The sequence below is a fragment of the Exophiala spinifera genome (genome assembly GCF_000836115.1).
Source record: "Exophiala spinifera strain CBS 89968 unplaced genomic scaffold supercont1.6, whole genome shotgun sequence".
Lineage (NCBI taxonomy): Eukaryota > Fungi > Ascomycota > Eurotiomycetes > Chaetothyriales > Herpotrichiellaceae > Exophiala > Exophiala spinifera.
In genome coordinates this window covers 1736533-1762666 of record NW_015622518.1, presented here as the reverse complement: position 1 = coordinate 1762666, position 26134 = coordinate 1736533, and the positions used below count along the sequence as shown (strand labels likewise).

Below are 26134 nucleotides of genomic sequence, written 5' to 3'. Positions count from 1 at the left end.
TCCAATCACCTTCTACTCATCGTTTGGTTCGCTGAGCCGGCTTCAGCCTCAAACTCAACACTCACGGTAGTGCGTACAGAGCATTTCGCATCCGATCGATATCCGGACAGCCGAAATTCAACCAAGTTTCTGACGTACCACTCGACACCATGTACAACTCCCTCATCTTTCTTACTGTGCGCTGCTTCTAACTCGATTAGGAAATTCGGAAAGCAGATACAGCGACAGCAATTAGATCTTCCTGAATATGCGGCCAGCTTCCTCAATTACAAGGCTCTTAAAAAGGTGAGACACAAGGAGATAGTTGGCTCGAAAGCGCTGACAGTGTCCTCCAGCTCATTAAGCAGCTCAGTGCAACGCCGACCATCGAGGCTCAAGGCGGTTCTGCGACCGAAGATATTCAAGCAGCCCTGCGAGCCAACAAAGAAGTTTTCTTCTTTCGATTAGTATGCCGACTGATCCCTAATCTTTAAATGTACCTGTACTCACAGAGAACTCCAGGAGCGAGAAATAGAGAAGGTGAACGTCTTTTATCTGCAGAAGGAAGCAGAGGTACGGCAAAGCGTCGTGCGATATCTTGATTCTGACGTTGCTCAGTTTTCACTGCGTCTGAAAACATTGCTCGACAAAAAGCGTGTCATTCAGGCTAGAATCGCTGCAAATTCGAGGCTTTCTGCTAGCTTTGTCACACTAGTTGAGGGATTCCAACAATTTGACAATGACTTGAACAAACTCCAGGTACGGGTCTATTGAGTGGTGCATCACCTGTTTCTCACTTTACGCCAGCAATTTGTCGAGGTAAATGAAACTGCAATTTCAAAAATTCTCAAAAAGGTTCGTTGATTGATCCAGAATTCGTTATCATGTCGTGCTGATTTTTATGTGGTAGTGGGACAAGACATCCAAGGTACAGCTCACATCTACTGCATTTGCACGCATACTAAACGACAATAGTCCCGGACCAAGGAAATTTACCTCCAAAGGGCTGTTGAGATCCAACCATGCTTCAATCGAGACGTGCTTCGAGACCTTTCAGATAAAGCAACCACTGCTAGGCTTGACCTCGAGGCTTGGGCTGAAGGCGAGAACATACAATATGAGGTATCTAAGCCCCAAGACCGGATGATTGGCCAACGCGTTGGAACAGAGGAGAGCGATATCGATTTGCAAATATTGCAAGCTTCTGCTGCCGGTAACGTTGCTGCTCTTCGTGAGTGGATCTCTCGATTAAGCACCGCACCGAATGCAAGTGAGCGGTTCACGCGAATATTCCTGGCCACAATCAGCGAGGCCCCCGATGACGCTTTACGCGTATTCCTCGACTCTGGCTTGATTGACATACATGCTGAAGACGACATCAACGAAAGGAATTGCTTACATGAGGCGGCTATCTATGGCAAGGATAGTGTACTGGACTATGGTCTCGCACATGGTGTTGATCTTACGAGAGTCGATGTCTATGGTCGGGTTCCATTGCACTATGCCTGTCTCAGAGGGCGACTGGCAATGGTTGAAAAGCTACTCACAGCTGGTCCAAGCACCATCGATCTGAAAGATCACGATAATTTCACCCCTCTGATTCACAGCATTGTTCGTCATCGGGTTGAATGCGTTCGCTTGCTGCTAGCTAGCAATGTCAGGATAGACCCGCAATCTGAGGGGGACCATATACCGTTGAACCTGGCATGCCAGCATGAGTCAATCGAGGTCGCCACCATGCTGCTCGAAAGAAATGCAAAACTTTTGCCAGATGCGGAAGGACTTTTCCCTCAGCATCTGGTCGCCCGTTCTAGTCACAAAGCTGATTTGTTGTTGCTTCTCAGACAGCACGGGGCAGACCTCAATCAAAGGGACAAATTGTACCAATGGACGCCACTCTTCCATGCAGCCAGTGAAGGTCGGGTCGAATGTTTGCGTGCTCTGTTGGAGAGCGGAGCAGATCCAGAGGCTTTGGATGAAAAGGGACTCACAGCAATGTACTATGCCACGTGGGAAGGTCACCTCCAGTGCATGGAGCTGCTATGGGAGCGCACGAGTTATCGACGGGCAGAAAGAAAAATTTCACGTCTAGGCGCTGTTGTCCCTCCCCATAACCAAATGAATGCGATGGAAATCACCCCTGAGGAACCTTCCCCGATAGAAGGCGATGGCATACCCGACCTTTCACTACCTCCGCCGATAATACCGCTGCGACGATATGGACACAACTTTCTCGACACGAAAACTTTTATCGCCATCAGTTTTGACGGCGGGGCACGAGCAATAAGGTTTTTCAACGAGGCAAGATATCCTGCTGCTCGGTTAACCATTTCTTCAAAAATGTCGGATCTTATACCTCGAAATCTAATGTTACCCATTCAAGAGGATTCAAGGTCAATATACTTCCAAGTCGACAACCTGAGCACTTTTGCAGTGGACTTTGAGATCTTCCCTACCTTCGGCTCGAAGGTGATTGCAAAGTCCGTTGCCCTTCCCGACGTATTTCGAGCGACCGACAGCAGCAGCGGCACCTGCTGTCTTCCTTTGTTTGACCCTAGATTACGAGCGGTCGGTCAAATACAGTTCAATTTCCAGGTGATCAAGCCGTATAGAGGTACCCCCTTGGAGATCACACAGTTTGCGACATATTGGAAGGCTACCAGCGCCCTTGACGATCATTCTGGCTTGGTTACTGGCTCAAGTTTGTCGGGTGACTACCTGAGACTAATCGTGCAGCTTACCCGCGATGGAATTCCCGTCATTTACCCTTCTTACTTTGTTCCTTACGACAAGCTCCAGATATCTCTGTGCCAGTTCAACTTCGAAACCTTGGCTGGATTAGGATTGGCTGGCTCGCTTGCCCAAAAGGATGGGGAGCCAGATTTCGACAGAACAGATATCCTCGAGTGGCAACGCCGCCTGTCCGGGTCAATTTTCCTCCTGCGCGACGTCTTGAGCTCTATGCCGCCGCATATCAACCTCAACCTGCATATCCTGTATCCATCTCCCTCGGAAGATGTAGATCAAGGAGTATGCTCTCACATTGACATCAACACCTTCATTGATGCTCTGTTGACTGAAGTCTTCAACCATGCTCGAGCGTTACGAAACGCGTCTCCAGACCTGTCGCACTCGCTCGTCTTCTCCTCGCTAAATCCTAATATTTGTACGGCTTTGAACTGGAAACAACCCAATTTTCCAGTGCTGTTGTGCAACTCGCTTGGCTCCCCAAGTGGTCATGGTGCCTCGATCAAAGAGTCTGCTCGAGTTGCGCAGATGAACAATTTCATGGGATTGACTTGCTCAGCACAACTTCTACGCATGGTCCCAGCACTGGTCGAGACCATCAAACAAGCAGGGTTGGTTCTCGTTTCGAATGCCATGGGGGAGGAGCCTACACAGACCACAGGTGCCGGTCAAAGTGTGCTTTCGGTGCTGCCTGAGGGCGTTGATGGTATGCTGAGACCCAATGGTGTGTTAAGATTCAATGAGGGCATTGACATGTAACTGGTTTATTTTGAAGTGGTCAGTGAAGCTTCATAGTTGGACCTTGTGCAAGCAGCTGGCGAGGTGCTGACGAGCTGATGACGAGTATGACTCGAACACAGTCGATCCCAGTTTTTATGAGTGGCGGCTTTCGTCCTATTCCTAAATGTCATGAATAAGCTAAAGAAAAGCATATGTCTAGAGAATTTCAAGAGCAAAAAAAGAATTCCAACCTTTTGGTTTTGTTGGTTCCCCTCAACGTACATTGCATGTGGAAAGAAGCCGATACGCAAGTCTCGTACTCGTACTCGTAATCGTACCTTGGGCGAGGAATGATTAGGTAAATGCTAACAATATGATTGTTCTGTTTTGGTGAGTTTCGCTGGCCCTTTGGACTTCCATATTGCAGGCGCCAATGTAGTCAATAATCACTCGGTTCAAAAGACACGTCGACCTGCAAATGAAGACAAAATCTATAAACCGTTTTTCGACATCACGATCTTCCTAGTCCTACTCCCTTCCAAGCCGAATACCCGGACTCGGATCCCGGGGATCATTTATTGTGGTGTTTTCATGCTTCGCCAAAGGCTACTGAGGAGGCCACTGATAATACGAGAACACCTGACTCGAAGCACCGACTGAAAACAAAACAACCCAAGGCTATTCTTTTTGGAAAGGAACAAGTGGCATAGTGTCGTCCACCACGAACGCACACACATCCTCAGCCATGAATACAACCAGGCTACGGAAAGCGTTCAAATACCCATCCGACGATGAAGGGACTGATGCGTCGCACGACGAAATGGATGAACAAGGTGAGTTGAGTCGAGTGGAAGCCGGTCTCTCTTTTGTTCCCGTCTTCCTTTTGTCCCAAGCTGTATGAACCATCGCTCCTAGCCGCTTGAAGGGTACGAACACTATGTTCCACCCGACGGTCGATACTACCAAAGGTATACTGCGTTCGTGGGCAATGCGTACCTATCATGTATATACGAGTGTGCGCGGACGCGAGGCTTTCTTCAAACATTCCGTACCTGTCACCATCACCTTGTTCTCTCCTCCTCTCATGATCAAATGAATCCAGACTGACAAAGTACTCTTCATACGTTTGTCGGAAAAACAGAACAAGAATCCCTCCTCAAGCGCCTACGGGCCTCCGAATCCTCGACGAACGCCCAGTACACGCTCATCTTCACGGCGCTGCCACTCATCGTCACGCTCCCGTTCGCGTGGTACCTCTTCATCGCCACGTCACGGATAATGGCGTTGTTGTGTCTCCTCAGCATCACCTCCCTCGGCTCAAGCGCGTACATCATGTCATGTATGCCTGTCTCGTCTTCTTCGGCAAACACGTCATCCTCGGGTCTGGGTGGCTCGGGACAACGACGGCGACTACGACCGCCTCCGCCGCCACCGAGTGTGGTGTTTGGCACGGGCACCGCGCGAGGCTCGCAGAATGAAGCGGCCTTTTCTCCTTTTTCTTCGTTCTCGTCGTTTTTCGCGACGAGCCCCGACGACGGCCCCGTGAAGCAATACCTTCCTTACCTCAACGCCGCGACCGGTGTCATCCTCCTCGTCGCCGCGATGGGGTACAGGGCCCGAACGGACGTTCCAGAGGGCCTGTGGCTGTTTCTGGTCTTGCCGGCCGTGGTGTTCGGCATGGTCGTCATGGCGAGACGGAACATTGGGGACATCCAGGTGGGCTTGTCGGAGTTGCAAGGGATGAGGTACGAGTACAAGGGCGCGTAGTACGGAGAAATTGAGGGCTGGTCTTGGAGTACGGTAGCTGCCTACCTACCTCTCGTTAGGTACGTAACCGGGCTCTCCGACTTATAAGATGGTCAGTCACCCCTCCTCCCGAACTCAATATCGGTATCATACTATGTTTGTCGCTAGCCAATGGAGTGTGGTAATGAATGGCAATTCCAGACGACATGAGCGAGCATTATTTGGAGGTGTAGTGTCTGATGCCGTGTCTACAGGGCAAGGTAGCGTGTGAGCAGACCTCCCCCGTTGGCGTACATCTAGACCATGTCGAAAGGATGGGTCTTTGTACTTGGCGGCATGATGGAATGCAATATTAGGTACCTGATGCACCTGGGTAGACAAGCTCCGAGCTATTCAAATCATCAAAGAGAAGCATCGATCAGAATATGACAGTACAGAATCCGTGTCCGTCAGTAGATCGCTCACGAGTTCCAGGTTCCAGTCCGAGTTGCAGTTTGTAACACTTTGTATTCCTACATAGATATATACATGGCTCGCCGACCCAGAAACGGGGACACCACGAATATACCTACCTCTACGTACTGGTACAGATCGCGTGCGCTAAAAAGAGAAGAATGAAGCATCCAGAGGTACAACATTGAACGTTATGATTCAACCTTGGCAGCCTCAGTGATCTCTGCCGGGCTCGGAGGTTCGGGAACCGTAGGCCAATTCTTCTTCAAGGCATCTTGGATCATGACCAGTGTGCCTTTCGGTCCACTGACGGCGCCTGCAAAGAACGGAAAAAATTCGACGTTAGTTTTCCAAACGACTCCGAAGCATATACGACAAAACTAAGCCGGGAAGGAACTCACCTTTCACAACGACCAACCCATTCTCGGCGTCCGACTGTAACACTCGCAGACTCTGCACCGTGTTTCTCTGCCCGCCCATATTTCCCGCCATCTTCTTGCCGGGATACACCCTGCTACCACCACCTTGGCCCTGGCCCATCGTGCCGTGTGATCTGTGGCTCTTGGAGTGACCGTGACTTCGTGGTTGACCTTTGAACCCCCATCTCTTCATGGGGCCTGCAAAGCCTTTCCCCTTGCAATTCGACCGCGTGTCGACAAACTGCCCCTCGATGAACCAATTTGCACGGATCTCCTGGCCGACCGGCAAGAGCCCTTCCGGCCCGCGGACTCGAAACTCGCGCTGGTACCGCTTGGGGCTCACGCCCTGGACGGAGAAATGGCCTAGCATCGGCTTGGTGACGTTCTTGGTGTTTTGCGATCCGCACCCCACGCACACAGCATAGTACCCGTGCCGCCTGCGCGTCTTGTGGCTGACCACCTGGTTCTGATCTAGCTGCAACACTGTGCAGGGGAGCCGGCGTCCAGATTCGACGTCGTACACGGCCGTCATGCCCTTTTTGATGGCGAGAGCTCCGGTCCGCAGAGGGAGTGTGTCGGACGCCAGTCGTCGCTCAAAAGCTGCCGCCGGTGTCGAGAGGAGAGGCTGGATACCCGGGACGACATTGTATTTGCTGTGTGTGGGAGGATCTATCGATTTGATACCAAAGGTCCGTCTTTGTGAGGATGTGATGGATTGCCGTAGAACGGATCGAGGGAGGAGGAAGGACGGAGGCAGGGGGACGGCAGTGAGCCGCGAAGTGTTTGGAGGCATGTTCAACGACGACGCACACAACGTCTGTAGTGAGTGGGAGCTGGTGATGGTTTCGAGAGTTGCGCCTGAGGTGCCGCAGCTTCATGGCGAAGATGCGAGCAACGGAAAATATTAAGACCCTACCAAATTCGGAATAGTATTGTATTAGGTAATCGAGCTCCCAGCCCAAGGACGCCCCCCAGTTCGCTGCGGACAATTTCACCTCCGAGTGTGCTCTCCAGCGTCAGGGAATTCTTTCTAATTGACGATGACTTGTCTCACAGAAGCATATGCGACCGAGAATGGACTTAGTAAAGGCACTAGATCGATTCCTTCTGCACAAGTTGGCCATCGACTATCCTGATCTCGTGCCGTTGCATCGACGTCTTGACCTCTTTCACACCCTTCAGGCCAGCTAGAATCAATCTGAGGCACCACGAGTCACGTCATACAAATCGGACACATAAACCATGATCCGCTGATGGTGAGAGCTTCGAAGGGCTTCTTTGTCACGCCTCCGCTTTGCAGTCTGTCATCTGTAGCTTCTACTCCGAGCCGTGCCTCGAATGTAGTTTAGCAGAAATTCCTCGTCTCACAGATTGTCCTGCCTCCAAGCGAGACTCAACTTTATCCGTTGTTCGTCGACATCTGGCCAGCTGAACACAGGAAGCGTCCCCTTGTGCGAATCAACTGGACGTGCAGACCTGACAACACAATTGTACGGAAGGCGAAAACACAACGTCAGCACCTCCGAAAGGACAACCTCGGGACGATAAGTGAGGATTTGAATCGTAGCGTGAGACAGACGTTCTCGAACATTAGCGTTCAATCGAGACAAGTACTCGATTTTCATCAAGTCTTGGGAGAGTCGTGCTTGTTTCACCGCCGGCCACTGTCCGTCGAACACTTTCGCAAAGTCCACCATTTCTCGACGGGTGTAGGACATGCTTGGCTGGCGAGGGCAGTGGTGCTGCAGCATGAGATTAGTCAATGGAGTTATGATCCATACTTCTTCCAGTCGCTCGATGTGTGCCGTGATGTACTCGTAGATAAAGTGAGAATGACTTGCAAATGTCCTCATGAGAACATCCCATCTCGCTAAACCTGTGTCCTGAAGTTCCTCCTTGACCATCTCGCGCGCCAGGACTGCAAGCTTATCTCGTCCGGTAACGAATCTTTGATACGCTTGAACCGTCCTGTCGAGTTTTAGAATGTGTGCCAATGCGGCTTTGATGTCCAGACTCGGAGGGCGGCTATTGACTAGTCGGTCGACTTGCTTGTCCGTCATGAGTTCACGCCATATGAGTCCCGGACCTTTCACGATATCTTGGGCTCGTCTGACTTGATCTTTTTCCCGTCTTGATTGCTTCGCAGACCTTGTCCTCGGTATCATGTGCTCCATGGTGATGCAGGATACACCACTCTGAAGAGATGATCCGACAGATATATGTCTCTATTGGCTGTTGCTCTTGGGAAGAATTGTCTGTTTTCTTCGTTTCCGACATATCGAGTGATACGGTCATGGATGTTGGCGGACCAACTGGCGTCATTTTGGTCGAGGCATTGTCGGATTTTGGGCGTCTCTTCTTTGCCATTGAGCTACAATTGAGACGTGTCCGAAAAGAGAATCTTCGATCAGTAATTGCCCTGTCCGTCTTCGTTTAGTTGAATGCGGGTGTTGGCTTTCTTCAAGGTCAGCAAATGGAAGCATGGACTCAACTTATGAACGACAAGGTGAATGTCAGTGTCTACGCGGCCCTTCATTACGGAGACGAAGTCGGTGTTGCCCTGAGTGCGGCAGAAAAGAAGTTATATCACCGCCCTGATTTGGCGACTCCTGTAGGTTTCCCCGTTGCTTGCACGAATTCATGATTCATCGCGTACATGGTGTTTGGTACTGCATGCTTCCCTGGCGGCATGTCCAGAGCGCAAGACACTGTAGAATGGGTGGGCTGCTGCAATCACACCGGTAGAAAGGATCGGCCCAGACAACACACTGGAAGTCCACCACCACACCCATTGTCCCATACACAATCAGATCTCATACATGCATCGGAATGCTGAGGGCTTCTGGTCGGAAAGATGTGGAAGAAAATCGGCGAGGGCTGCGTCGTACGCAGTACTAACGTACTGTAGGAAACCTCGGCTTCCCTCAACGCCGTCATCGTACAAGCTCTTCGTACTCTACAACGAGCATCCATTTCTCTCCGCATCCCAAGCTCTCCACAAACGCCTACGTATTTCTGTCCCGGGCGCATGGGATTAAAATGGCTCCGAGGCTGCGACATCCCTTGCTGTATGTTGATTTTCATCGCCTACTCACATCCTGAAGTGGTTCGCTGAGACTTGCTCTCATCCACTGTGTTCCCTACACGCCTTGGACGTGGCCGCCTGATACCATGCCGTAGAAACACCCCACAAACCTCTCAACTCCACCATGTATCGTCCTTCTCGTGCGGGACTTCGCCATGCAGCGAGATGCATCGCTCGACCCTCGAGGACGTATAGTACGCCAGCAGAGCCCACTCTCCGAACAGCCCTATTCTTCCCAGGCCATGGAGTGCAGAGAAAAGGCATGACAAGGCCATGGGTCGAAGCATTCCCACAGACATGTAAACCGATTTTGGAAGAGATGGATGAGATTGTCAAATGCAAGCTGTCCAGACTGATTGATGAAGGGCCAATCATCGATATAGACAGGACTGAAAATGCGCAGCCTGCCATCATGACCTGTTCCATCATGATCCTGAAGGTCTTGGAAAAGGAGTTTGGCTTCAAACCAGAAGAAGTGATCGATGTCACTCTGGGACACAGCTTGGGGGAATACGCAGCACTCGTTGCAGCGGGCAATCTGGAATACGCTTACGCCTTGGATCTTGTCCGAAGACGAGGAGAGGTCATGGGCGAGTGCACAAGGAAAGCCAAAGAGCAGTCAGGAGAAGATTTCGGCATGATCGCCTTGGTCTGTGAACCTGAACAGATGGAGTCCTTGGTTGCCAGCGTGCGAGAGTTCTTGAGCCATGGGACGGAAGGCACCAAAGACGACTCGAGTGCTCGTCCTGCAATACGCCAGGTCTCGATTGCCAACATCAACTCCAAAAACCAAATTGTCCTGAGCGGAAGCTTTCAGCGGATTCGAAACCTTCTCGTCAATATCCACGAGTTTGGAGGACACGACCCGCGGGCGGTCGAGTTGAAGTCTCGATCGGCATTCCATAGTCCTATCATGATGCCTGCATATGAATTCATGAGAAAGGCCCTGACTGTCGACAAAGTGACATTTCCTGGACGATGTCCCTGCATCAGCAATGTGACCGCACGCCCATTCCAATCCAAAGAAGACATACTCCAAAATCTGTCGCAACAAGCCGTGGGAACAATCATGTGGTGGGACTCGATCAAGTACTTGCATAAGCAAGCTGGCACACGTCGTTGGCTTGGTCTTGGTCCCGGAAAGGTAGGGCGCAACTTGGTGTCGAAAGAGGTTGGCCGATCTTCTACCAAAGGGGGTGGTGTCTGGTCTATTACGGAACCCTCAGAGATTGAAGGAACGCTTCGAGAGTTGGAGGCGACGGCAAGAGAAGACATTGAGTGAGTGTGTTGGAAAGACAGCAGACGACAAACATCAGGGCGTGACCCATAGATGGGCAAATCTACACACGCGTCGTGTCAATGGAACATATTGACCTTCAGGGAAGACTCGGGTCGAGAGGTTGAGTTGCGGGATGCAATGAATTGGCATGAATACCGGGACCGAGCGATGACCGCGTCCAACAACGCGAAGGGGCATCCTGAAGGCTGTTGGCTGTTGATCGCTAAGGCACCGGGGGGGCTATCCACTTGGAGGACCTGGCAAAAAATCAAAGGATATCATTGTGAAGTTCGAATTTTACCCCCAACACCAAGACCCCTAGGAGTTGTCAGGTCAAGGCCACATGGCGATGTGAGTCGGCAGCTTCTCCTAGGCGAGACGGGGCACGGGTTCGAATCGCGGTTCAGTCCAAAACATTATTTGTGACTTTACTTCAACGAGGAGGATTTGGCAACTGATCAACAAACTTGGATTTCTTCTTCAACTTCAACTCTTCAACAAGCGGACTTGGGCAATTGGGCAAAGGCCGACAACTGCAGAGGGCGAGGACAACATAGGAGGAGAAATCTGGGAGAGAAAAAGTTGTATGCGCTGCGGCAGGGGAGATTCCAGGGCGAGTACCATCAACCGTTGCGACCTTCAGTGGACCCGGGATGGGAGGCCTCGGGGGAAAAAAATCCTTACACGACTGGGGTTTTCTTAACTAGGCTCCTATGGGAGATAAATCCTAGTTTAAGTTTTTGCATTTTTGCAGAAATATACAGTGGTGTGTAGAAGAGGGTGTGCACAGAGTGTATACAAGTGTATCTATCAGTATATCTCAAAAGAGAGTATTCCTAATCGGGACAAGTCCAATACACCGCATATATCGCCCTCACACCATCGACGTCAGTTGGATCTACGCCACTTTCTACACTCTCCTTTCCCGTACAAACTCAGGCTGTCTTGTATTCTCGTTCTTATTCTCGCCCTCTCCCATGCCCACGCAGTCTAGACTCTTCAGTATTGATTCTCACCGTCGACATTCGCCTTTGACAATCTATCCTTCATAACATGCCTATCCCACGGCTTCAATGAGCGAGTATCTACCTTCATTTATCGTCGAACCTGTCCTCCGCCAAGCGCGGCGCTTTTCCAGACTCAGCACCGTCGAAGAGCCGTCCTCCTCTGGCTTTCTCCCTACTGTTCCTGACCTCCAGCGCTGGAACCCATCGCGTCTATGGACGACCTCTCCTCCCCCTTCGCTCGAGGAACCGGTACCAGAGAATAAAGAGACCACGGTGCAGTCCATCACAAGAACAATACAGTTATGGGTGAATCAATTGAACGCCTTCGACGATCAGATCCCTTCGCCCCCGCTGGAGCCAATGGATGACGATTTGGCAGTAACGGTTTCGAACCACGACTCAGCCATAGCAGAGTTCCCTTCTTTGGACGGTGAGCCTGATTTGTCCTCGCGACCGGCCCTGCGCGAAGAGAATCGAACAAATAGCGAAAGGTCTCTCAACCCCGCGCAGGAGTTGTCCTATAGGTCGCGAGCGCATCAAGACAGCGCGAGACCACACTCTATGTCTGATCCGTTAGCGGCTGTTCATGCTGGTCCGTTCAGAATGGAACAGACCAACCCCAGACGAGAAGACTACGACGGGAACGAATCTCGTGGAAGAGATGGATCCGGCACTCTACCTGAAGACGATGGCATGGGCATACTCAGACAAAGGATTAATGCTGTACGCAATGGCCCTGGGACACAATCAGAAAAGTCTCGCTTGGTACATGCATTGATGATGGAGCGTCATCTTACCTTCCAAGCTCTCCGGTCCCCAACACTGTCGTCGAGCAAAGCGCGCGACCCTTCTCGCAGCCCCGGGTCACCTGTCTCTGTTATCTCTGGTGGTAGCCATGATGTGGTGTACAATGTTACTGCCGAAGACTTGATCCCGACGTATGCTCCAATGGATTCGGAGCCCGTGCAGGACGACATGGACGGTGCGGTAGAGCCCCCGACACAAGACTTGGGTTGTATACATTACAAACGAAATGTCAAGATGCAGTGCAACACCTGTCACAAGTGGTATCCCTGCCGATTATGCCATGATGAGGTGGAAGATCATACTCTCCCCCGGCGACAGACCAAGCATATGCTCTGTATGTTGTGTAAAACCCCTCAACCTGCTGGACACTTTTGCCGGGCGTGTCGCACCATGACTGCCAGCTACTACTGTCGGGTCTGCAAACTCTGGAGCGACGATCCAAACAAGCCGATCTATCATTGCGATGACTGCGGCATATGCCGAATTGGCCAAGGCCTGGGAAAGGATTTCTTCCATTGCAAGACGTGCGGTGCTTGCATGTCCATCCAAGCCGAGAGTGTGCACAAATGCATTGAGAGGAGTACAAAATGCGATTGTCCCATCTGTGGAGAGTACATGTTCACCTCGAATAAGTCAGTGGTGTTTATGCGGTGTGGTCACAGCATACATGAGTCCTGTTTTGCCGAATGGTGCAATGCGAGCTATAAATGTCCGATATGTTCAAAGAGCATCGCCAACATGGAAAGCCAATTTCGAAGACTGGACCGACATATCGAAGAGCAACCAATGCCCGAGGAATATCGAGACAACCGTGCTTACATCTTCTGCAACGACTGCAACAGCCGCAGCGTGACCAGGTACCACTGGCTAGGGTTGAAATGTTCCCTTTGTGAATCATACAACACCACCCAGCTCGAACTTTTAGGTGCCGAGCAAACGCCCCAACTTGAGCGCGAGCAAGAACAAGCTCAGCAAGCTGGCATCAGCGAGGCGGCCATCACGGCTAGCCAAAGTCACACTCCGACCGGAGAGTTAACGCAGCCTGCAACCACGATGGATCTTGGTGCCACTCCCCCTCGACCTATTGACACTACGCTGAATGCCCGTTCTCCGGGTAGTAGGTCTTCCTGGCTTTCACCGCACTCTCCAACTGCGCGGTCTGTGCGGTCCCAGTCGCCGGTGATTGGGAGTTACTTTGGAACCGGCCAAAGACCTACAGAAACGGTTGAAGCTCCGAGACGTGGTGCGACACCGCTGGAAGATGACGATGACCTGGATTTCTGGGGACGGCCGAGTTCACCGCGTCAGCACGAGGAGATAGGTATTGTCTCCGAGTCCGAGAGCGAGAGTAGCAGCAGTGACAATGTCATGGAAGATGAGGACGATGAGGAAGAGGACACCATGGATCTGATTGGGCATAGGTGAAGCATGTGCATTTCGATGGAACATGACCACGAGGCCCGCAGAGGGACGATTCATGCATGGGTTAAATTGGTTTAAACTCGATACCGACGAAGTGATTATGATTGAGGATGGCATGTAGTCGTCCTTGTATTTTTATATATGCGATAACACGCGACCGGCGTCTTGGGCACTGGGGACGATGACGAGGGATAAAACGGTGTGTTGGACGAAGTATACAGGAATTCTTATGACTCGTACTCTTGTGTGTGTACAAATAACAATGACGGAGATGCGATCGAGTTTATAAGGGTTGTCAACAGTTTATGAAGATGGAGTGCTGCGATTGCTCTTGGATGAATTTTGGGCAGACACCTGTTCAACTGCATAGGTGTGGTCTGCTACTTGTTGTTCGTCCCATCGACCCTCCTCTTGTGCCCCCTTTGGTTGACCCCATGGTCCTCGAACTCGGCACTACGGTCCCTCATCCAAGAAATGGATTTTATATCGTCTAAACTCCGCTATAACCGCAAGCCACGAGGAGTCGCTTTCAGATTCTCCCGCGTGGCCTGCCCCTCCCTCCCTCCCTCTTTTCTGTGTCCTCTCTCTTCCCTCGGGCCATGGCAACCACGGGCGGTCTCAGTGGGCGGAAAAACTACCATGGCCTGCGCCGCTGCGGGGAAATCGTCTCAAACCGTCGATGCAAGCTTCAGCCCACGAATTAACATGGACTAATCATCGAGAGTACATCGTCCAGTAGTAGTTCGGAATGGTGACGAAGCCCGCATGCTCAATCAGACCATCCATCAGACAGACCGGGGGCTTCGTTTCCTCTATTTGCAATCGACAAAGGTCTCTCGCTTGCATTGCTGTGGTCGGCGAATGGCCGTTGCGGTGGGGTCTTATCTGAGTTTCAGGACATGCGTATATAAACAGTCGACGAGGTAGCAAATATTGTGCACTTCTGATCTCTCCTTCACCTCTCGGAGATACGACATTGACAGACGCCGTAGACGAACTCGATACACCGCCTGCTATATCTAGGACCATCGCTCTCCGCGAGAACAAACCACTCAGCTCTTCAACCCAATAACACAATAACCCAATAACACATCAATCATCAATTTGCGAATAAGTCAAAATGGGTGACTCTGGTCTACCTAAATCTCTCCAGGAGAGTCTGGACAACACCAAAGTGTCTTATGCTCAATTGGGCAAATCTGGATTGCGAGTATCAGTTCCTATCCTCGGTGCCATGTCTTTCGGTATGTACATGTCGTCGCCCGCGCCTCCGCCTTCAACTTGCCCTACTGCAGAGTCCATACCCTTCCTCTCCGCCTGGATGTGACATACACAATATGCACATACTATCTTTAAGTTGACATTTTTTTGGATACACTTTATCAAACTGCTGGCGTCACCTTTTCCCTTCTTCCTGTCACACTTTATTTTTTCCAACCGAACCACTACTAACCACATCCCTCTTGATCGCGTTGTTGCGACATAGGCCACAAAGACTGGCTACCGTGGGTAATCGACGACCCGGACCAAGTCGACCAGCTCCTCAAGGGCGCGTACGACCGCGGGCTCAACACGTGGGACACGGCCAACGTGTACTCGAACGGCGTGTCGGAGAAGTTGATCGGCGCGACCATCAAGAAACACAACATCCCCCGCCACAAGCTTGTGTTGCTGTCTAAGTGCTACGGCACCGTCGGCGAGAAGCCCTCGGTCCTACACATCAAGTACCCGAAGCAGATCAAGCTGAGCAAAGACTACGTCAACCAGGACGGTCTGAGCCGCGCGGCCATCTTCAACGCCGTCGAAGCAAGTCTGGAACGCCTGGGCACCACGTACCTTGACCTCCTCCAGATCCACCGCTTCGATCCGAACGTGCCCGTCGAGGAGACCATGAAGGCTCTACACGATCTTATCCAAGCTGGTAAAGTTAGATATATCGGTGAGTTGTTTTCTGGTTTTGTTTTTTCCAACCTGTCTTCGTTGGGGGTCTGGGGGGATTCAATTTCCATCTTATCATCTCTCTTTCTTATCTTTCTCTGTTCTACTCTATTTGTGATCTCCAAGCACCCTCTCCCATACTGATTAAAATGTCCGTTAATGGTGGTGGTGATGTGATACAGGGGCAAGTTCGATGTGGACATACCAGTTCGCCAAAATGCAGCACGCGGCCGAGCTGCACGGCTGGACGAAATTCGTGTCGATGCAGAACCACTACAGCCTGTGCTACCGCGAGGAGGAACGCGAAATGATCCCCTACTGCCACGAGACGGGCGTGGGGCTCATCCCCTGGGCGCCGCTGTACCGGGGCCTCCTCGCGCGGCCGCTGGGGTCGGCGAGCACGGCGCGCGAGGAGAGCACGAAGAAGATCGGGCTCATGCCCAAGGTCGACGGGGACGACGCCATCATCGAGCGCGTCACCGAGGTCGCCGACAAGAAGGGCTGGAAGATGAGCCAGGTCGCGCTCGCGTGGATCATCCAAAAGGGCACCATCCCCATCGTCGGCTTCAGCAACCTGAGCAGGTTGGACGAGGCCGCCGACGTGCGCGGCAAGACCCTGACCGACGACGAGATCAAGTATCTCGAGGAGCCGTATGTGCCGAAGGCCGTCGTCGGGCATTCGTGAGGTTACGTACCGTGGATTCGTATCACGAACAGGTTCAGACCGTGAGCGAGCCCATGTTCAAGACCAGAAGAAGAGACGGGGAGACATTTGAGAAACAAAGCGCCCAAGATTCAAAGTCTTCCTGTGGCTTTTGCCACATCCGCAGGGAACAGTATGGAACAGTATCCTGGGGCAGTATGAGTGGGTTTTTCTTTTCTGGCCATGGAGACAAATCAGTAGAGCACATGCTGTGAAAAGTGTCTTTTCGTCTTCTCTTTTTTTTCTTTTGGTGCGTACTCGTGGGGACCTAGAATGAAGAAAAGGATGACAGGAACGCCGTTGATCGGCCGAGAACCGGAGAGATTTACTCCTTGGAGATCTCATCAGGTAAATAATTTATTTATATACCTGCCCCTCGAATCATCTTCTCCTCTGAGAGTCATACATGTACATGTACATATGCATGCACAAGTTCAAATTCGCCTAGCTATACATGTATCTAATAAATATATCTCCCTATCCATGCCTCGAGAGAGTTGCCAATACAGCACAACATCGACAAACTGCAGGTAACCTAGACTGACGGACTACCCCGGCCTCTGCACATCTATCTCACCTCGACTTCGTCAAGGGCGGCGGGATTCTACCTGAAGAGCTGACTCAAACTTTCTCCTCGCGTATTATCATTGTATTCACATACCTAGTGTACGAGTTCTCAGTCACTCACCGCTCACTGAACTCCGGTGGAGTTGAGGCTCTTGTCTTGGTACTGTCGGTCCCAAATTCCCCAACCTCCCAACCATCCCGAGTCGCAACCATGGCAGATCACAACCCAGCCAAGCACTTTGACGAACTCGCAAGCACGTACGAAGGTCTCATCGGCCTCATGACCGGCGACATCGCGCGGCACATTCTGTACGAGATGTTGTTACCTGCGACGGGGGCATCGGCGGCGGCGGCGAAAAACGAAACCGCTTCCGGCGCGGCCATGGTCATCCACGACAACGCCTGTGGCACGGGGCTCGTCACGCAGTACCTGCAAGACATCGCCTCGAGAACGGGATCGTATCCCACGATCCACGCGACCGACTTTGTCCCGGCCGTGGTGGACGTGACCCGGCGCAAGAGCGCGACGCTGGGGTGGAAGAACGTCGACGCGTCGGTCATGGACTCGCAGGCGCTCACGTTCCCAGACGGCCTATTCGACCTGAGCGTCACCAACTTTGGCATCTTTTTCCTGCCGGAGCCGCAGAGGGGCGCCGACCACATCTACCGCACGCTCAAGCCGGGCGGGACCGCCGTGGTCACGAGCTGGAAGGAACGGCGGCTGATCCGACCGGACTCGAAGCCGCTGGGGGCCCCCTGGGAGGAGGAATGGAGCAAGGAAGAAACGCTGCGGAGCGTCCTCGAGAAGGCTGGCTTCGAGGCCCGGAAGATCCAAATCGTCGAGAGGAGGACCGACGCCGTCTACGAGCCGTTCATGCGGGATGTGCACCTGGTCGCCAAAGCGTACGGCGCCGCGGTCAAAGATTGGCCTGACGAAGACAAGGAGAGGCTGGGTCCCGAGATGCTGAAGATCCTGCAGGCGCGCGAAGACGGTCCGGCCGAAGGACTGTGTCACGTTGCGTATATTGCCATTGCGAAGAAGTAGAAGCATCAACACGAAAGCATCACGTAGAACCCAAAAGACTTCTAGAGAGGTACCTCCGTCGTACCACTACTTACTAAGGTAGTAGTAACTCGACTCCCTCATGTTCTGCACGGTGCAACTTTTGCTGGGTTTCGTTTCCCCATGCACACCTTGTCACTTTGGCAAGTAAACGCTCATCTCAAAGCCATTGTTGAACGGCAATGTCATGGTCCGGAACCCGTTCTCAGGATTTCGCACAAAGGTCAAAAACTCTTCGTACCCCTTCGCGCTCGATATCGTGTTGTCGGCCAACACCACGGCCCCATGTCGAAGACGTGGCAGGACGGTCTTCAAGGTGGGGAGGACCATTGGTGTCCAGACTGGCGCATGCAAGTGTGGAAGGTCAGTAATCAGTAATCAGTAGTGTACGAGTATGGGTATGGGTATCGGGATGGGCACGAGTGTGGAAAGACTTTCAGCGAGCCGAGACACACAGAGAGAAATAAATGTACGACTCGAAAGCAAGAGCAAAGACAAAGGGGAAAAAGGCAGGTGGGTAAAGGTCTCTTACTGTCCAGAAGAAGGAGATCAACCGCAGGTAGATCGACCTTCAACGTCTCCCTTAAATCGCCTACTCTCAAATCAATCTGCTTTTCCACCTCGTCGCCGCACTGCGCCCAGTACTGCCGGGCCACCTGGGCCTTGGAAGTCTCCTTTTCGGTGGCGATCACAACCCCCTGCTTCCCAGTGACGGCCGTGGTCCGGGCGACGGCCAGCGCAAGGTAAATCGTGCTGACTCCGAAGCTGGTGCCGGCCTCGACGACGTTGGTGGCCCCCATGGCCTGGATCAACTGGTACATGAACTGGCACTTGTCTTCGTCCAGCGCGATGAACTTGTCGACCATGAGACGGTCAAAGTCGGTGTACCCTGGAATGCCGCCTGCTTCGGTCTGGCCCTTGGTCTCGGACGTCACATACTTGCCGATCCCTCCCTCGATGGCTGCTTCTTGTTGTATGGATTTCTGGTGCAGTTCGGATAGGAGCTTGAGGACATGCGGCGGCGCGTGGACTGGTGACGACTGAGGTTGAGATGCCATGGCGTTTCGATATTCAATATTCACTAAGAGAGAGGATTCTGGTGACCCAGACAATGCTGTGTGCCTATTTTCGAAGGTCGCGCTGGATTACACTGTTGATGGGACGTTCCGGACGGGGAGCTTCTTCGGCATTTATACTATGTATTGAAACTCGCGAGGTACGCACGATGGTCAATTTATGTGTCATAGTGTAGAAGACATTTCCTTTCCTTTCATCGCACAACTTTTGGTACAACACCTGTCCCGCACTCCGTAGTGCCGCATAGCCCTGTGAGAGAGTGACTCACATAAAGTCCGCACAATTGTTACGACCGAGGAGAAAGTCATCACTACCGTGGAAACTCGGCGCTCGGAATATAGGCACGGTAAATGATGGAGCCCCCAAATGCGGTAAAGCACAACTCACTTCCATCGCGCATGGCGGTGTGTGACTCAACAGATATCAGTCTGTTGTCTTCCGACCCCGAACAGTGCTCTACGCGGTATGTGTGTTCCTTCTGATACCCTTCAATACTGCATCCTGGCTCTCATGGCCGAATACTCGCGCTGCGTTATCGGCTCGTACTTTGGCGGATGATCATCGTCAAACCGAAGACACTCAATCAGTCTGTCCGGATCGGTCGTGATGAAGTAAGGGATTGAGTACCGAGCTCTTGTCATTCTCTCGTCGCCTGAAAACCGGTCCTGTCGGGGCGGTAATTGGACTCGATGCAGCGTAGATTTGAGGTAATCTGTTTCCGTAACCACAGACAAATTCAATCGAATCAGCCTAAAAAGCCAGGAACAGAAACGCAAACAAACCACCAGGTCGCCCTGGCTGTTCTACAGCAGATTCAATGAGAGAAAAGCTCACCGTTACTCCATCGCATCAACAAGTCCCCGACATTCATGACAAGAGTGTCAGGGATAGGAGGCGCGTCGATGAACTCTCCTGGCCGCTTGGGATCTTCGACCTGCAATCCCCCACAATCGTCCTGGAACAACATGGTCATGGTAGACCAGTCGGTGTGCGCGGGCATTCTGGCAAACTTGCCCCCTTCGATCGCCTGCGCCGGGATGGGCGGGTAATGCAAGAGTCGGAGCTGGTTGTAGTCGCCGCTGTGGTACCCTAGGAGATGGTCTTCGTCGAGTCCAATCCCCAGCGCCAACGCACGCAGAATCCTTTTGCCGGCCTCGAAGCACGTCCAGTAGAACGAAGTCATGAACGGTCGCCATTCAGGCATGACCTCGTCTGGAGGCCACACATTTGGTTGGTTCGGGTTGTTTTCTGATCCGACTTCGTAGCTTTCCTGTGAAAGGCATCAGTATTGTGGTCGCATGGAACGTCTTTTTCAATGGTTGAGGACCCGAGTGCCACTGCTCGTACGACGGAGGGATTGATAGTATTGACAATAAGACGGACAAACCTTGTAATCCTGAACTTCCCGTAACTGCTTGACCGAGTCTTCATCGTCGGTCTTGCTGAGAACGTTTGATACCTTTTCCAACCCCGGCCATGAGTATCCTCGGTGAACAGCCCACCCAGGAGGATGCGGCGCTTTCATCTTTTCCTCCCGTGGCAGGTCGTAGAACCTTTTCGACACCTGGAATGCCTTGTTGAGTTCGTCTTGCGACACGCCGTGGTTTCGGATGTAGACGAAGCCGACATCCCTGCATGCCTTGACGAGTTCTTCTGCAGCCACACGTCGCTCTTCTGCGGTGCTGGACGGTGACGAGAACGGTTCAAGATCCACAATAGGGATGTCGGCCGCAGAACCCTGAGCGAGATCTGTTTCTCCAACCGAGCCCATCTTTTATTTGAAGCCGAGAACGATAGACTCATGTAGTTGCCCTGCTATGACTGGCGAATACAAAGTATGGTTTGGTTTATTGATTTGTCGACGACTTATGTGTGTCGTGGATAAGGACGGCCTGCTGACGGGGATCTGCGTAGAACCTTGCCATGGCAACTCGCTATTCGGTGCCCGTATCATATCCACTGTCTGCTTACATCCGGGCTTCGGACATGAAACCCAATGAGCTGTATGGAAGGTTTGCGATGGGTAACGCGGGACCTATGATTAAAGTCATAATATGAATTTCTGATCCCCCGTCTGCTGCATAGTACAAGCTTGTACCAAAACCGCTAGACCTCGACTGGCACCAATTTGATCTGATAAGATACAGGGTCAAGGACACAAGTACCTACACGTATTTGAGCACCGTGTCTAGCATGTATGCAAGTTAGCAGCGAAGGAGGAAACAGCACAAAAACCAAGCTCAAAGGTGTGTCCATTGCGGAACTAGGCAAATATTCTCAGTCTCATTGTGGTATGCATGAGATGACTTGCAATGTTTGTCGAGACGTGAAGAGAACGCCCAGGAGCACTATGTAATGCGGTACCACAGTTGATTGAGTGGTAGATAGGATCCATCTGGATCTTGTTGTGTCATGTTGTAGCAGTACGAGTCGTCCAGACGCTGACATACGTCTGCCCGTCACAAGAACGACATGTCTATTCATCACCGCCCTTCTTCTTGGATTTCTTGGTTGTAGGCAGGCCTTCTTTCTGGGTGTGCACCTTCAGTCTTGTCCATGACTCCTCGGGATCCCATTCGAAACCTTTCAGGTAGGGTTCTTCCAGCTCGTCATCAGCCTGGGAGCAAAGTGTCAGTATGTGAGCGTATCCAAGGGATTTGTAAACTGCCTGCCTTCTTCTTGAATTGTTTGTGAATGGCATCCAATGCATCCTTTATCGTTACGCCCTTGAGATTTCGTGCTGTGACCTCTAGACCTAGGGGGAAGTGCAGGTCAATCTTCTTGACAGGAGGCTCGGTGAGCATCTTCTTGAGGATTGAAGGATCTTCAACGCTACTCGTCGACGTGTTTAGCTTCCTGGAGGGGGTTATGTTAGCTTTGCACGATATCATGACGGACAAATGATCTCACCATCCGGTCTTTTGCGTTTCCGGTGCAATGGTAATCTTTACGCCTTCTTTCTCTGCATACCCGTTTAGCATGACAATGTCGCTGTGATGGGAAGAGCCTACCGAGATCATTGAGGTTCATGACCCCGGGTGCGGAAGAGGTGTGTCTTCGCTTGGTCTCTTTGGGCGGAGAGCTGGCCATACCGCCAATAGCGGAATCGACCTTTGTGAGATCCGATGTGTCGGCAGACATGACGCTGAGAGGATGGACTGAGTTGAAGTAGAGGGTATGAGTATTGATGAGTTGTTTCTAGGGAGAGTAGAGTTAGACACGGTGTCAAAGGGGCCAGAGTCGAAAGGGAGCTTTTCGAGACGAGGTCTGGATAGGAAGCATACCAAGAACCAATGGCTCCGATGGTCACGGGAAATCGATTGGATTGGTACCAGGTGTGTTGTGTAAACGAACCAAGAGTAGCAGTTGGTGGGAGAGAGAAAGGGAGAGATGAGAGGGAGAGTGTAAGAGGATGAAGAGCAGAGAGAGGAAGCAATTGAGGGGTAAGTCAAGGCTGGTCAGAGTATCAGGTACGGGTACAATGGGAATGGATGGGAAATCCCTCAGTAAACAGGTGACGCTGGCGCCTCACGCGACTATGACACCTCAGATGCTTCCCCCGCACTCGTTGCGCCCCAAAGGGACTAGCGGAACGAGCCAGGACTAACCAGGACTAGCGCAATCCACTTCACTTCTGCCTGCGCCGGCACTCTTCGGAATATGGAGAATCCAAAATCCGGGGTAGGTTAGAGTATCGTCTTGGGCCTTGGCAGGCACTCGAAGCCCCGTCTCAGGTGTAGGTATGTACCAAGGTACCTCACGTATCTAGAAGCCTGCCTTTCGCTTGGATCCCTTGTCTTTGCCCTTGCCCTTCGACTTACTAGGTCGTGTTCCAAAGGCCCCTCTTTCTGGCTGTGTCATGGTCAACCCAGGTATGCCTTGACTCTGACTCGGACCTTGACTGGATCCGCCGACGCCTGGCTGACTGCTTTGTACCTCTCTGCCAGCAAAACCAGCACCTCTTCCAATACTATTGATATCCGGGAGCATATTTCTCTGCGACATAATCTCTTGACCAATCCGTACCGACTTTTCCAACCTTTTCTGCAAACGAGCTGCCTGCCTCGCGGCTTTTCGTCTTTCTCTTGGATCCAACGACTGTGCAGCTACTTCTTCTTGAATCAATTTCAGCCTTTGATTAGTGTTCTGGTACGAGTAATGTGCAGGGTCTTCGTCGATAGAGTCGGGCAAGTGGGCTACGATGTTGGAAATGTTCTCCTGGTCAGAAGCCTGAAAGGGCGGAACCTGTTCTCGAAAGGATACGTAGGTTCGAAGACGTGTCACCGCGGGCTCTTCTTCGGCAACCGGATTTGGAGACACCGTTGGCAGAGGAGTTGTGGTTGGAGTGTCCCCAGATTGCGGTTCAGGTGGAGAGGACGGCAATGTCAGTTCCATAGATTGGTCGGAAGGGTGGATGGACCTGACTATAATGTTTCCCAGAAAGACCTCTCCGGCCAAGTGACGAACAAGTCTCTCTCGATTGACACGGTTGCGGTCGGTAACCTTCTCACCAAGAGACGCCACGTATGATAACAAGCCTAGCTGATATAAATCCAGTAGGTTCTGTTCGGAAGATAAGGCCGAGAGGCCATCTAGGCCCGCCGAATCCAGTCGCAAATCATCTCGTCGTACTAACTCAGCAATCCGTATTGTGGTGGCTTCCGAATCTTGCTCCACGTCACTGATATGATGTTGATGGACGAGATTTGAGAATACCTGAATCGGCCAACGACGTTGTTGGAGTTGCAAGTTTTCGAAGTAGCGAATCGCAATATCCAAAGAGTCGGAGAATGGTATCGAAGAATCGTCTGCGAGACGGAATCTGTCCATCTCAAAGATTGCTTTCCAATCATGCGTATGACAAGGTAACGGAGAGACAGATAGAGAAACATTGGTCACGGTTCCCTTTGGCAGAGGCGTCTGCCGCTTCTCAGCATCGTCGTCAACAACAAAATCTCCCAATTCTGCTAGGTCCGATCTGGCGACGTGTGCAGTGCTGATGACCTGTCTATTAGGTAAACATAGTCCAGGAAGCTCAATGCTAACCTTTCCATCGCCGGGCTGTTGAAACCGATGTCTGTACAAAGCTTCAATAATGATCCCCTGAGAGGTGGAAGCAACCAGTTTCATAAACTGGAAGGGAGGCTTTGACATTTCTAAAACAGTATCGAAATCAACCGGGTAGAGAGCAATGTCCGTAACACCGCTCATCCGTGCCCGAACTTCTGTTGGCAGATTAAACATAGCCGGGTCACGCAGAGACAAAGTTTCCGAATCCGACGGTCCGTGTCCAATGTGGTACATAATTGCAATGTCACTGCTCGGCGAGTAAAGCAGCACAAATGTATCTATCGAGTGTCAGAATGCGAAGGGTGCACCTTGATAGCGTCCGTACCTTGCTCAAATTCGGCAACACTCATCCTTAGACTAAGATCGCTTCCATGCCGAAAGTGAGCCCAAGAACAGACGAGTTCGAGTGGCTCATATTTGGCAGCCCCCCGGTTGACCAGTCCCTGGGAAGTGAAGATTAAGAGTCGCGAGCTTGTCAAAGCCAGGACCAGATATGGCCGGACAGAGCTGGTTCTCACGTCAAGGATCTGGGTTTCATTTGAGGGTGGACCAAGTCGCATGTCTACATGACCTTCAAGGGTCCCGTCGCCACCAAAGACTGCCGCGACCCTTCGATTACAGACCAAAATCCGGTGATTGTTTTGTCCAGTATCCGGCAACCAACAAATTCTATGCCAATCGTCCACCAGGACTCGTTCGGGCTCAGAAATGGCGTCGTATATGTTGTTTGAGTATTGGAGAGTTGCGTGGCATGGTACAGGAGCCAATGCTGATCGTTTGCGGCGAATCTCCCAAGTGCTCCATTGGCCATTGACGTCCACAATCGCGAGCATGCCTTGGTTACCGGTTTGGAATGAAGCGTGGGCGTGCGCGGCCTCTCCAGTCCTCGTCGAAGGGATGGCCAGCAGTAGGATCTGATCCACCAGGGTGGCGTTCCTGTGTGAGGAATCTTCTGTTTCTAGCTCAGAAACATGACGTTGTCTCCAGAGCAGCTCGAAAATACTGGTTCCACTCTCCTTCAGCACAAGGAATCGCCCACTCAATGTATCGGCGGAAGAAATGTGACGGACGGGCTCTGTTGACTTGATATGGCTTCCACGGTCTGAGGAAATGGTTGGAAGCTTGCAACTGATTTCATACATCGGGATATCGATCTCCTCCGCCTCGATTTCGGCCAGGTGTATGTCCTCGTTACATGCTCCTCCTCGAAAAAAGAGCACCATACAGCTGGGCGAATCATACTGTTGTGATTTCCGCGAGGACGCCCTAGCTGTTCCTAATGCTAGAGTATTGCCAAGGACTGCTTGATCAAAATCTTGGTCTCGAGATACTTGAGCAGTAGGCAGAAATCTCGACAAAAGAGCTGCTTCTGGAAGCTGCTTGAGTAGACCCGTTCTTCCGACAGACCGCGATGGATTCAATGCATCAGGAAACTGAGGTTTTCTCGCTGCTTGCGTGCTGACTACTTGTTCGTGCACAAGGTGAAACCCGGTCGTGTTAGTGGGATCGTCGACACCAATAGCATTCCGCAGCGGTTGATTCTGGCGCAAAAAAACCCAAGTCTGAGCGCGACTGTCATATGTCGCGGTCCCGAAGTGACCATAGCTTAATGCTCTTGTCTCATGAGAATGTTGCGGGCGCCATCCGCGACCACGATCAGCCATTTGAGCAGTAGAACATGTGTATTTTGTGACACTGACGCGTCTTGACCAAAGACATTTTCAGAGTCGTTCAAGCTGTTGACCTGCAAACGCAGAACAACAGATCGAAATTGACCACGCAGAAATTGTATAGTTGGTCCAATGTGTCAACAAACATTCACCGCCTGTGCAACTGCGGCACTCGATACTCGAGAAAATTGCCTCGAGGAGGAAGATCCCTGTATCAACTTCACAAAACTCCGATATTCCGCTTCAATGCCAAGCAGATGGATGGACTAGACTCTGTCGGGTCTGGAACAGCGCCGCTTTACTATTCGCATCGGAATGCACCAACAGAGTCTCCTTGTCTCGTTGCTGGGGACCTTTCGATTACTCTGTCGTTACTCCGAG

At 51.7% G+C, this 26134-nt stretch overlaps 12 protein-coding genes across 12 annotated transcripts; 6 read left to right on the top strand and 6 right to left on the bottom strand.

Moving 5' to 3' along the window:
• Positions 1-149: 149 nt before the first annotated feature.
• On the top strand, positions 150-3486 carry PV08_08566 (uncharacterized protein; the record flags this gene model as incomplete). Its single annotated transcript, XM_016382891.1, has 8 exons — positions 150-176; positions 223-285; positions 336-446; positions 502-552; positions 598-738; positions 787-834; positions 890-907; positions 955-3486. The coding sequence occupies 8 exons, from the start codon at positions 150-152 to the stop codon at positions 3484-3486; spliced, it is 2991 nt and encodes a 996-aa protein (XP_016233594.1).
• A 706-nt stretch (positions 3487-4192) lies between these two features.
• PV08_08565 (uncharacterized protein) lies at positions 4193-5214 on the top strand (the record flags this gene model as incomplete). The annotated part of the gene is made up of 2 exons (XM_016382890.1): positions 4193-4280; positions 4589-5214. The coding sequence occupies 2 exons, from the start codon at positions 4193-4195 to the stop codon at positions 5212-5214; spliced, it is 714 nt and encodes a 237-aa protein (XP_016233593.1).
• A 623-nt stretch (positions 5215-5837) lies between these two features.
• Positions 5838-6858, bottom strand: PV08_08564 (50S ribosomal protein L3; the record flags this gene model as incomplete). Its single annotated transcript, XM_016382889.1, has 2 exons — positions 5838-5962; positions 6048-6858. 2 exons carry the CDS (start codon positions 6856-6858, stop codon positions 5838-5840), a joined length of 936 nt encoding a protein of 311 aa, XP_016233592.1.
• A 571-nt stretch (positions 6859-7429) lies between these two features.
• On the bottom strand, positions 7430-8239 carry PV08_08563 (uncharacterized protein; the record flags this gene model as incomplete). The annotated part of the gene is made up of 1 exon (XM_016382888.1): positions 7430-8239. One exon carries the CDS (start codon positions 8237-8239, stop codon positions 7430-7432), a length of 810 nt encoding a protein of 269 aa, XP_016233591.1.
• Positions 8240-9274: 1035 nt separating this feature from the next.
• PV08_08562 (uncharacterized protein) lies at positions 9275-10432 on the top strand (the record flags this gene model as incomplete). Its single annotated transcript, XM_016382887.1, has 1 exon — positions 9275-10432. The coding sequence occupies one exon, from the start codon at positions 9275-9277 to the stop codon at positions 10430-10432; it is 1158 nt and encodes a 385-aa protein (XP_016233590.1).
• Positions 10433-11502: 1070 nt separating this feature from the next.
• PV08_08561 (uncharacterized protein) lies at positions 11503-13668 on the top strand (the record flags this gene model as incomplete). The annotated part of the gene is made up of 1 exon (XM_016382886.1): positions 11503-13668. One exon carries the CDS (start codon positions 11503-11505, stop codon positions 13666-13668), a length of 2166 nt encoding a protein of 721 aa, XP_016233589.1.
• Positions 13669-14785: 1117 nt separating this feature from the next.
• PV08_08560 (uncharacterized protein) lies at positions 14786-16288 on the top strand (the record flags this gene model as incomplete). Its single annotated transcript, XM_016382885.1, has 3 exons — positions 14786-14909; positions 15152-15604; positions 15786-16288. The coding sequence occupies 3 exons, from the start codon at positions 14786-14788 to the stop codon at positions 16286-16288; spliced, it is 1080 nt and encodes a 359-aa protein (XP_016233588.1).
• A 796-nt stretch (positions 16289-17084) lies between these two features.
• PV08_08559 (uncharacterized protein) lies at positions 17085-17918 on the top strand (the record flags this gene model as incomplete). The annotated part of the gene is made up of 1 exon (XM_016382884.1): positions 17085-17918. The coding sequence occupies one exon, from the start codon at positions 17085-17087 to the stop codon at positions 17916-17918; it is 834 nt and encodes a 277-aa protein (XP_016233587.1).
• Positions 17919-18071: 153 nt separating this feature from the next.
• Positions 18072-18994, bottom strand: PV08_08558 (uncharacterized protein; the record flags this gene model as incomplete). Its single annotated transcript, XM_016382883.1, has 2 exons — positions 18072-18277; positions 18469-18994. The coding sequence occupies 2 exons, from the start codon at positions 18992-18994 to the stop codon at positions 18072-18074; spliced, it is 732 nt and encodes a 243-aa protein (XP_016233586.1).
• Positions 18995-19501: 507 nt separating this feature from the next.
• Positions 19502-20784, bottom strand: PV08_08557 (uncharacterized protein; the record flags this gene model as incomplete). The annotated part of the gene is made up of 3 exons (XM_016382882.1): positions 19502-19725; positions 19848-20283; positions 20401-20784. The coding sequence occupies 3 exons, from the start codon at positions 20782-20784 to the stop codon at positions 19502-19504; spliced, it is 1044 nt and encodes a 347-aa protein (XP_016233585.1).
• A 705-nt stretch (positions 20785-21489) lies between these two features.
• On the bottom strand, positions 21490-22154 carry PV08_08556 (uncharacterized protein; the record flags this gene model as incomplete). The annotated part of the gene is made up of 4 exons (XM_016382881.1): positions 21490-21630; positions 21737-21869; positions 21924-21975; positions 22025-22154. 4 exons carry the CDS (start codon positions 22152-22154, stop codon positions 21490-21492), a joined length of 456 nt encoding a protein of 151 aa, XP_016233584.1.
• A 624-nt stretch (positions 22155-22778) lies between these two features.
• Positions 22779-25747, bottom strand: PV08_08555 (uncharacterized protein; the record flags this gene model as incomplete). Its single annotated transcript, XM_016382880.1, has 2 exons — positions 22779-24361; positions 24409-25747. The coding sequence occupies 2 exons, from the start codon at positions 25745-25747 to the stop codon at positions 22779-22781; spliced, it is 2922 nt and encodes a 973-aa protein (XP_016233583.1).
• Positions 25748-26134: the final 387 nt, after the last annotated feature.